The 11,781-nt window shown below is 42.7% G+C and overlaps 1 protein-coding gene across 1 annotated transcript; it reads right to left on the bottom strand.

Moving 5' to 3' along the window:
- Positions 1–8,997: 8,997 nt before the first annotated feature.
- Positions 8,998–11,277, bottom strand: LOC113320180 (adenine/guanine permease AZG1-like). The gene has a single exon (XM_026568118.1). The coding sequence runs from the start codon at positions 11,017–11,019 to the stop codon at positions 9,244–9,246; it is 1,776 nt and encodes a 591-aa protein (XP_026423903.1). The 5' UTR covers positions 11,020–11,277; the 3' UTR covers positions 8,998–9,243.
- Between the last annotated feature and the right edge of the window lie 504 nt (positions 11,278–11,781).

Genomic DNA, 11,781 nt, shown 5'->3' with positions numbered 1-11,781 from the left:
AAGGATGGCATGGTATGGTGCGGCAAGGTGGTTGGCATGTCATTGGCACATGTGGCATGGCATGCCTTGGCGCGGTTTGGCGTGGCCAAAACCAGGATTTTGGACCAAAGGTTACCATGCGTTGTTTGGCGACCTTGGACGGCTAAGATCTTCATCTAAGATGGAAGGGTGGTCGTTGATCATCGCACTCCTTTGTTTTCGTAGCCGCATAGGGAAGGTCGGCATGGTATGGAGCGGCAAGGTGGTTGGCATGCCATTGGCACATGTGGCATGGCATGCCTTGGCGCGGTTTGGCGTGGCCAAAACTAGGGTTTTGGGCCAATGGTTACCATGCGTTGTTCGGCGACCTTCGACGGCTAAGATTTGCATGTAAGATTGAAGGGTGGTCGTTGATCATCGCACGCCTTCGTTTTGGTATACGTATAGGGAAGGCCGGCATGGTATGGCGTGGAAAGGTGGTTGGCATGCCATTGGCACATGTGGCATGGCATGCCTTGGCGCGGTTAGGCGTGGCTAAAATTAGGGTTTCGGTCCAAAGGTTACCATGCGTGGTTTGGAGACCTTGGACGGCTAAGATTTGCATCTAAGATGGAAGGGTCGTCGTTCATCATCGCACTCCTGTGTTTTCGTAGACGCATAGGGAAGGTCGGCATGGTATGGCGCGACAAGGTGTTTGGCATGCCATTGGCACATGTGGCATGGCATGCCTTGGCGCGGTTTTGCGTGGCCAAAACTAGGGTTTTGGGCAAAGGTTACCATGCGTTGTTTGGCGACCTTGGACGGCTAAGATTTGCATGTAAGATGGAAGGGTGGCCGTTGATCAGCGCACGCCTTCGTTTTGGTAGCCGCATAGGGATGGATGGCATGGTATGGCGCGGTAAGGTGGTTGGCATGTCATTGGCACATGTGGCATGGCATGCCTTGGCGCGGTTTGGCGTGGCCAAAACTAAGATTTTGGACCAAAGGTTACCATGCGTTGTTTGGCGACCTTAAACGGCTAAGATCTGCATCTAAGATGGAAGGGTGGTCGTTGATCATCGCACGCCATTAATTTTTTAGTTGCATAGGGAAGGTCAGCATGGTATGGCGCGGCAAGGTGGTTGGCATGCCATTGGCACATGTGATGGCATGCCTTGGCGCGGTTTGACGTGGCCAAAACTAGGGTTTTGGGCCAATGGTTACCATGCGTTGTTTGGCGACCTTGCATGGCTAAGATTTGCATCTAAAATGGAAGGGTGGCTGTTGATCATCGCACGCCTTCGTTTTGGTAGAAGCATAGGGAAGGCCGGCATGGTATTGCGCGGCAAGGTGGTTGGCATGTCATTGGCACATGTGGCATGGCATGCCTTTGCGTGGCCAAAACTAGGGTTTCGGTCCAAAGGTTACCATGCGTTGTTTGGAGACCTTAGACGGTTAAGATTGGCATCTAAGATGGAAGGGTGGCCGTTGATCATCGCACGCCTTCGTTTTGGTAGCCACATAGGGAAGGCCTGCATGGTATGGCGCGACAAGGTGGTAGGAATGCCATTGGCACATGTGGTATGGCATGCCTTGGCGCGGTTTGGCGCGGCCAAAACTAGGGTTTTGGTCCAAAGGTTACCATGCGTTGTTTGGCGACCTTGGACGGATAAGATATTCATCTAAGATGGAAGGGTGGTCATTAATCATCGCACTCCTTTGTTTTCGTAGCCGCATAGGGAAGGTCAGCATGCCAATGGCATGGCATGCCTTGGCGCGGTTTGGCGTGGCCAAAACTAGGGTTTTGGGCAAAGGTTACCATGCGTTGTTTGGCGACCTTGGACGGCTAAGATTTGCATGTAAGATGGAAGGGTGGCCGTTGATCATCGCACGCCTTCGTTTTGGTATACGCATAGGGAAGGCCGGCATGGTTTGGCGCCGCAAGGTGGTTGGCATGCCATTGGCACATGTGGCATGGCAAGCCTTGGCGCGGTTTTGCGTGGCCAAAACTAGGATTTTGGGCCAAAGGTTACCATGCGTTGTTTGGATACCTTGGACGGCTAAGATTTGCATCTAAGATGGAAGGTTGGTCGTTGATCATCGCACGCCTTCGTTTTGGTAGCCGCATAGGAAAGGAAGACATGATATGACGCGGCAAGGTGGTTGGCATGCCATTGGCACATGTGGCATGGAATGCCTTGGCGCGGTTTGGCGTGGCCAATACTAGAATTTTGGGCCAAGGGTTACCATGTGTTGTTTGGCGACCTTGGACGGCTAAGATCTGCATCTAAGATGGAAGGGTGGTCGTTGAACATCGCACGCCTTTGTTTTGGTAGCCGCATAGGGAAGGTCGGCATGGTATGGCGCGGCAAGGTGGTTGGCATGCCATTGGCACATGTGCCATGGCATACCTTGGCGCGGTTTGGCGTGGCCAAAACTAGGGTTTTGGGCCAAAGGTTACCATGCGTTGTTTGGTGACCTTGGACGGCTAAGATTTGCATCTAAGATGGAAGGGTGACCGTTGATCATCGCACGCCTTCGTTTTGGTAGACGCATAGGGAAGGCCAGCATGGTATGACACGACAAGGTGGTTGGCATGTCATTGGCACATGTGGAATGGCATGCCTTGGCGCGGTTTGGCGTGGCCAAAACTAGGGTTTTGGTCCAAAGGTTACCATGCGTTGTTTGGAGACCTTGGACGGCTAAGATTTGCATCTAAGATGGAAGGGTGGCCGTTGATCATCGCACACCTTCGTTTTGGTAGCCTCATAGGGAAGGCCGGCATGGTATGGCGCGGCAAGGTGGTAGGAATGCCATTGTCACATGTGGCATGGCATGCCTATGCGCGGTTTGGCGTGGCCAAAACTAGGATTTTGGGCCAAAGGTTACCATGCGTTGTTTGGCGACCTTGGAAGGCTAAGATTTGCATCTAAAATGGAAGGGTGGTCGTTAATCATCGCACTCCTTTGTTTTCGTAGCCGCATAGGGAAGGCCGACATGGTATGGTGTGGAAAGGTGGTTGGCATGCCATTGGAAAATGTGGTGCGGCTGGAATTGTTGGCATGCCTTGGTGCGGAGGTGCAGTTGGCATGGCACGCCATTGGCGCAGCGGTGCGGCTGGCATGGTTGGAATGCCTTGGCGCGGATGTGCGGGCATGGCATGCTATTGGCGCAGTGGTGCGGCTGGCATGGTTGGCATGTCATTGGCACATGTGGTGCGTCTGGCATGTTGGAATGGCTTGGCGCGGAGGTGCGGCTGGCATAGCATGCCATTGGCGCAGTGGTGCGGCTGGCACGGTTGGCATGCCTTGGCGCGAAAGTGCGGATGACTTGGTTGGAATGCCTTGGCGCGGAGGTGCGGCTGGCAGTGTTGACATGCCTGGCATGGTATGCCATTGGCACAGTGGTTCGGCTGGCATGGTTGGCATTCCTTGGCGCGGAGATATGGTTGACATGGTCTGCCATTGGCACAGTGGTGCGGCTGGCATGGTTGGGATGCCTTGGCGCGGTAGCATGAGAATTAGGGTTTGGCATAGATGATGTGAGTCAGTGTTAAGGGTTCTGCCGTGGAACATGACCCATGTAAAAAAAGGGTACTCCGGTAATTCTTACGTAGGCATGATGATTGATTCAATAAATGTGCTAGTGGTCATAGTGACGTCATGTCAGATGTATAATTTTACGATTTTGACCCTAAGCTAAAAACCACCATCAACTCCAGTCTGGGTCGGAATAAGCATGAAGAGACTTGTTTGGGGAGCTACGTCTAGCTAAACCATAGTTAGCATTGTGCTTCAAATACCTGAGAATTCGCTTCACTAACTCCCAATGCTCAACATATGGGTCATGCATGAATTGGCAGACCTTATTGACAGCTACAGTAACGTCAGGGAGAGTGAGATGTAGATATTGTAGTGCACCACAAACACTTATGTGGAGAGTTTGATCCTCAAATTTAGTACTGCCTTGTTTGCTGATATTTGTATTCACTGCAAGAGGTGTGCACACTGGTTTTGCTCCATCCATCTTGGTGCGCTTGAGCAAGTCAGTGATATACTTTTGTTGACTAAGAACCAATGACCCTTGTTGTTTAACTACCTCAATTCCCAAGAAGTAATTAAGTTCACTCAAATCTTTTACTGCAAAAACATACTTCAACTCCTCAATTATATTGCCTATAAGTGCAGTGTTCGAGCCTGTGATGATTATATCATCCACATAAATAAGAAAGTAAGTAATACCACCAGGAGCTTGTTTAATGAATAACGAGCTGTCAGCCACAGAACCTTTGAACCCTAACTGTAGAAGATGATTGCTTAGACGAGAGAACCACGTTCGTGGAGCTTGCTTTAACCCGTAGATAGATTTAATGAGTTTGCAAACATGATAGGAAAATTAGGATTCACATACCCAGCTGGCTGCTTCATATAGACTTCCTCAGTCAATATTCCATGTAGAAACGCATTCTGAACATCTAGTTGTCGTAGTGGCTATTTGTGAGAGACAGCAATAGAGAGAACTAGTCGAACGGTGCTAGGTTTTATTACCGGACTGAAAGTCTCGTCGTAATTAAACCCTTCTCTTTGATGAAATCCTTGTGCAACTAATCGTGCCTTGCGTCTGTCAAGTTCACCATCAGGGTTTTTTTAATGCGAAACACCCATTTAGAGCCAATAAGATTCATCCATGTCTCAAATGAAACATAACTCCAAGTTCCGTTTCGAATATGCGCATTAATTTCATCATCCATAGGAGGTCTCCAAGTTGGATCTTTAGGTGCCTTTGTATAACAAGTTGGAGTAATGAATTATGTCTGCTCAAGTAGATATTTGGATGCTACAAGACAGAGCTTCTTCACTGGTTTTCTGATGCCATCTCGTGCTCGTGTAACCATAGGATGCTTCTGAGATGGTTGTTAAGTTTGAGCACTAGTTCCCTCAACTGGGACTAATGCGATAGTAGTTGTAGAGTTAGAAGTTGGTTCTGGTCTGTGTGGTGACTGAATTTCTGCAACTGTAGGCGACACTGGTGGAGTGGCTAATAACTCAGTTTGTTGATCTTCTACATGTTGTGGTGATGATTTGAGCAGCAGATGCAGGAGCAGACAAAATAGAAGAAGATAATAACGTAGTTGTGGGTGTTGTGAGATTAGAAACATCCAAACATACTTGTTGTTTTGCATCAAAAAGAAAGCTGGTTTCTACAAATTTGACATGCCGAGAGATGTATAATCTGTTGGTTGGAGTATGGAAGCACAAATACCCTTTATGAGCACCACTATACCCTATAAAAACACATGGTAATGATCTTGGTTCAAGTTTATTGGAGACATAATGCCTAAGGCAGGGATAGCATAAGCAACCAAATACTCTTAGAAAAGAATAGTCTGGAGATTTGTTGAACAACAATTCTAGTGGAGATCTTGACTCAGTTTTTGTAGCTGGTATTCTATTGATTAAATAACTGGCAGTAGAGATAGCATCGAACCAATAAGACTTTGGCATAGAGGCATGAAAAATAAGAGCTAGGACAGATTCTGTGATGTGTCTAATACAACGCTCGGCAAGACCATTTTGGGCTGATGATGAGGACAGGAAAACCTATGCACTACTCCTGAGTTGTTAAGAAAAGCAGTGAATTTTTTAAACTCTCCTCCATTATGTGATTGAAAAACCTTCATTTTGAGATCAGTTTGATTTTTTATCATGGTTTTGAATTGCACAAAGACAGGAAACGCATCTGATTTTCGAGTTAGAGGATATATCCATGTATAATGTGAGTAGGCATCCATAAGAAGAAGATAATAACGATAACCATTTCTAGATAAATAAGGAGACACCCATAGATCAGAAACAATCAAACTTAGAGGTTTATCAATAATAATCGTGCTAATAGGAAAGGGGAGTTTATGACTCTTGCTTATGTGACAAGAATGACAGAACTCAAACTGTTTATTCTTAACTGGAAGGGAAAATTGCTTGATAACTTTGACGACAGTATGGAGCATTGGGTGTACCAAACACTGATGCCACATTGGAATGGTGTCTGACATGAACACAGTTGGGTAGCTAGGCTTTATCTCTCGAACACCATCAAAAATATATAGCCCATCTTTATTCCTACCTTGCAACAGTATTGTCTTTGACTTGAGATCCTTTACAACAAAGAAATTGGAGTGAAATTCAAAGAATACGTTATTATCTTTGCAAAACTTTGAAACTGAGAGGAGATTTGCTTGGATTTTCGGAACATGAAGAACATTTTTAAGATAAAAAGCTCTATTGTTATGAGTGAAAGATGCATTACCAATGTTCTCAATGTGAAGTGCATTACCATTACCAACTCGAACCTTTCCAGTAGCATCGTATTCATGACTGATATTGAGGTTATTGAGGTTGGCAGTTAAGTGGTGAGTTGCACCTGTGTCAGTCACCCAATTGTTGTCAGTAAAACCACCATGCAAAGCAAGATATGCAACTGGTTCTTTTCTCTGTGATGTATTGTTATCTTTGTGAAACCAGCAGAAACTTGCATTGTGATTTTTACGATTGCAGATTCGACACGCCCTTGACCTTGATCCCTCCTAGGCTGACGATTATATTGATTATGGTTACGAAAGCCTTGATGATTTGGGGATCGATTTGGTTGAAACCTTTCTGACTCTTGCCTTTGATATGGCCGTGTAGCAGATGAAGAGGCAATGTTTGCTAATGGTTGTTGAAGAGTAACTAGTTGTTGTTCCAATCTTAAATCAAACGAGATCAGATGTGCACATAAGGCATCCATGTCGATCTTGTCGACAGTGCTGAGAGATGTCACAATGGCATCATATGCCTGATCTAGTCCACTGAGAATGGACTGCTGCACATCATCTTCATCCAATGTACTTCCAGATGCTGAAAGAGCATCAAAAATTTGTTTAGACCTTGAGAAATATTCATACATAGAACTGTTACCTTTTTTGAGATTGTGAAGTTGTCTTTTGAGATTCATCAGATGTGCTCTAGTTTTAGGAGCATATCTCTTTTCCAAAGCATCCCATACTTCTTTTGAAGTTGTTAGTCCTGAAACACAACCTAGGACCCCTTCTGTGAGGGATGAGAGCAGCCATTCTAAGAGTATTTGATCTTGTTCTTCAAACTTGGTGTATGCAGGATTTGTAACTGCTGGTGCTCCTTGTTGTGTGCTAGGTATTGTTGGTGATGGTTTTTGATAAGTCTCATCTACATAACCCTCTAGTCTGTAGCCCTTCAATAGTGGCTTGAACTGTGTTTTCCGTATGACATAGTTTGAATCATTCAGCTTGATGTTTACTAGGTGATTGACATGAATTTGATGTAGTGTAGATGTTTTTGGTGCTGCCATTGTAGCAGGTTTTTGAAGAAAGGCGTGGTTATTGGATCGTCTGGCTGATACCAAAACAAAACACAATGTTTGGGTGAATAATTCCATATTTCATCTGGTGGATAGCCAATACAATATATAGTGTTTACAATGCTATAATTACAGAATATTCTACATTAAGGAATATAATTTTACATGCTAAACTTAGGCTACTTGCAGAGATGTGTTAGCTGTGATTGACAGAGTTTCGGCAACAGTATATTTAGACAGAATATACGCTAATCAATCCCTTGATATTTGGTTTGGCAGCTGTATCCTTAACACATATTACAACAAAAATGGAGTGTTATCTAGCTCTTTACAAAAGGTACCAGCAAGACCATCAAAGTTCAGTATCAAGAATCTTGATTTATACACAGTCACAGATGCATATGAAATTGGTACAAGATTTATAGTTATCCTTGGCCTTGGCTTTTTATTTAGTTATATGGGTAATTGAAGACAACTGCATGCCATATCATTGAAATGGTTCCAAATTGATTAGATTGATTTACCAAGAACTGGAATCCACCCTGCTGACACTCCAATTCCCATTGCATAAAATGATTTTGTTAAACTTTTAGTATGAAGTAGAGATTTTTAGCTAGTGGGAGCACAAAGTTTGTTGATTCTTGTCTATTTGTTTCTTTTTGGGGACAAGACCACCGATAGTTCTTGTCCTTTGAAACTCGTTGCTTGAATCTCCTCCCACCCCCAAACCAAAAGTAAAATTTAAGACTAGAGAAATAGTTAGTGGCTCCATCAAAGTCTCTTCTATCATATCAACATTTCAAATCAGTGTAAAAACATTGTGCGGTAGTAAAATGTTTTAGTGTGGCGCTGTGGGGCTTTACAACAAAAGAAAACAGCTGGAAAGGCAAGTTTTAAGTCCGGCCATACTGTTAAACAATTGCAAAGTAAACAAGACCTTCACATCACATTCAGTCTATGCATGCCAAAGTGACAAATGCCACTGTTTTGGAGTGAATAAACGCCTTTACCTACATCAGACACCAGTAGGGAAGTTTAATAGCGCTTTTGGATACACATCCGGAAATAATTTTTTGACTCAAAAAACAAAAAGTTAGTTTGGGTGTAGATTTCAGAAATAGAAAAATCGATTTTTCGTGAAGCAAAATATCTGGACTTCTGACTTTTGTTTCCGACTACTGCTATAAATTCCGTCTCCAACCTTCGGCCAACCTGCAGTCATTAGTATCGGCTTTCTCTTCTCATAGACCCACCAAATCAAATACAAAAAAAATGTGAACAAGTAGCTAAATGCAGCTATCAAACCCCCAAAGCAGTAAGAATCTTCTCCTGTCACTAGCTCATGCACTAGCTACTAGCTAGTCCTCTACTTTATATCCTGGATTTCTTATCCAATATTCCAATTATTAGCTGCACATCATCTCTCAAAAAAATCTTCAATAGCTCTTCAAGTCTACGCCAAACTTTCACTAGCCCTCGGACCTCAACCACTTTGGCCTGAGTTGTTTTCCAACCATCAACAATAAGCTAGTCCTTCCTTTTGGCATACTCCTAGCTAGACCTAGAGAATGTAGTCCTCAAAAGCTAGAAAGAAGAGTAAGTAATTATTCCACTAACAAAAAGTTAGTGTTGAAGGAGAGGTAATCTACAACTCTAGAAGTCCCATTTTATAGTGGAAGGAAGCAGAAAATGAGTTTCAAACTTTGATTTACAGAAAGTAACAAAAAAAAGAAAAAACACACAGCAAGAAAACATAAAACTACTACTCCACCACCACTTAATATATTCATGTCCTTATTTACATTGTCTAATCCTTGTTTTGTTCCTTTGCTCCATATCTTCTGCTTAAAAGTAAATTAAAAAAAAAAAAACATCCCAAAAAGAAACACAAATCTAATTTCTTCTTCACACTTAAACTTCAAGTGCTTTAACATCTCTATCAGTATGATTAATATTCCCATTTGTGACTCCTTCATTTTCAACATTATCCCTCCTTTTCACCTCCTTCTTCTTCTTCAAAATGCCTAATTTCCTCAAAAGATCTTCACCCCAATCAAAGAGGTTCAAGACAACATAAGTTGCAATGCCACCAATGAGACCATAAGCTATAGAATAAGTCAGTGGCATCAAGAGCAATGTGATGAATGCTGGTATAGCTTGTTTCATATCATTCCATTCAATCTCAACTACTGATTTCATCATCAAAACACCAACTAAAATCAATGGCGGTCCTACTGCCCAAGCTGGTATTGAAGCTAATAATGGTGTAAAAAAGAATGCAAAGAAAAAACAAACGGAAACTGTTAACGCCGTTAACCCGGTCCTCCCTCCTTCTCTAATACCAGTGGATGATTCTATAAATGTTGTCACTGGAGATGTACCTAACAATGACCCTACAACTATTGATGCTGCATCAGACATGAATGCGAAATATTGACCTTCAAAGTCACCATTAATATCAGAAAAACCAGCAAATCTAGCCATTGAATATAGGGTCCCAGTTGTGTCAAGAATATCAACGTATAGGAATGTGATCAGAGCTTCCCAAAAATACCCTTTGTTCATACCTTTAAAACTTAATGCCCCTGCTGTACTTTCAATTTTATGGACGTCAACTACTTTCTTAAAATACGCGAAAGACGAGTTACCTGAATCGGTGTTTGGGAAAACGGTAACCCCGGTGTTACGAAACCAAGAAACAGCCGTTACGAAAACGATACCGTAAATCATCGCTCCTTTGACGTTTTTTACTAAACAAAACGCAATGATGAGAAAACCAACGATACCTAACCAAAAAGTCGGACTTTCCATACGATGATTTAAGCAGTAAATATCACCCGATACGGTACCTCCTTGCAGTAACGAAACTGTTCCATTCACAGCCGATAAAACGGGTGCTAATGAAGCGCGAGAACTTCTAGGGCAAGCAGCTAATGTCACCAGAGTTGATGAACTGTAACCAACTAAACCGATTCCTTGATTGTTCTGTAACCCAATAAAAGCTAAAAACAAACCGATTCCAGCTGATGAACTGATTCGAACAGGCTTAGGAACGAGTTTAGCAAGTTTAGCTCTTAAACCCACTGCTGAAATCGCAAGAAAAATTAAGCCTTCGAGGAAAACAGCTGCTAAAGCTGTCTTATAAGGAATAGTACCACTTCCATGAAACCCAACAACAGTATATGCAAAGTAAGCATTAGTACCCATCCCTGGTGCTAAAGCTAAAGGTAAATTAGCCAGTGCACCCATAATGAAACACCCAATCAGTGAAGAAACAACAGTAGCAACGATCAAATCTTTTCTAACTCGCTCTAAACAAGACGTATAACCTGGATTAATCGGTGGAAACTTACATGAAACGTCTGGGTTGATGATGTTGAGTTGTCTACCTGTTGAAATATCAATACCTGAACAATTTCTGATGGATATTTCTTGAATATTACATAACGGAATACAATCTGAAACTGAACAAGTTCCTCCTGAATCTGTTAAAATACTAGCGTTTACTGCTAATATGTATGCCATGGTTAGAAAAGTTGTTGTTCCTGCACGAATTTCTGTTGTGAATGTTGTTTTTCTTTCTGCTAGTTTGAATCGTTTTCCAACTCGGGTTTCTGCTACGTATGAGTTTAAACGATTTGTTAATGATGGTTTCTGGATCGGTGTTGCTGCTGATTCGATCTCCATGGCTGTACAGAGAGATTTTTTTATTTTTCTTTCTGCTTCTGAAACTCTTTTTTTTTCTCTTCTCTCTCTACTTTAGAGTTTCTATTTGAAATGAAATACGCTGTGTGTTTATCTGGAGAGGGGAGATATTTAGGTGTAACTTGAACTACCAAAGGTACTACGGAATCCCGACATTATGGGGATTCTTGGTCAATATTTGACAACTGAACAGCTGTTTACGAAAGGGTAATGGGATCTTGAAGAAATTTACTTGGCCGGTTTTTGATGCGGCCGGATTTTAACTCATAGGAAGGAAATGAGTTGGGTTGACTTTGGTTTTGAGATTAGAGTGAATGTCGGAAAACATTGGGTGCATGCACATCAAGCAAGTGGCTATAACGTGGTTGAGCAAACGTTTGTCCAGTGCAATTTCACACTAATGATTATCCATGCATTTCTCGAGGAAATAAGCACGGAAATAAGCCATTAATAATGTATTGGTGAGCTGATCGCACATCCATATACCAATTGGCCTATTGTTTGAAATGTACAGTAGTATGTCCAATGACATTTGGCCGCTTGTATTGATTTGGGGCGTGAAATATCACATTGTATGAGGTAAGTTCCTTCTGGGAAAGAAAATAAGAAAGAAAGAACATCTAGATGAGATAACTCTCGTATTCGAGGTCAGTTGGTTCGAATTCTTACTTGAATCATTTCAAAATGTAAAAAAAAAAAAAAAAAGAAAGATCGTAGTACAAAGTGAGAAAACATAAAATATTA

Source organism: Papaver somniferum, chromosome 11 (assembly GCF_003573695.1).
Source record: "Papaver somniferum cultivar HN1 chromosome 11, ASM357369v1, whole genome shotgun sequence".
Lineage (NCBI taxonomy): Eukaryota > Viridiplantae > Streptophyta > Magnoliopsida > Ranunculales > Papaveraceae > Papaver > Papaver somniferum.
This window is presented reverse-complemented; position numbering and strand designations above follow the sequence as displayed.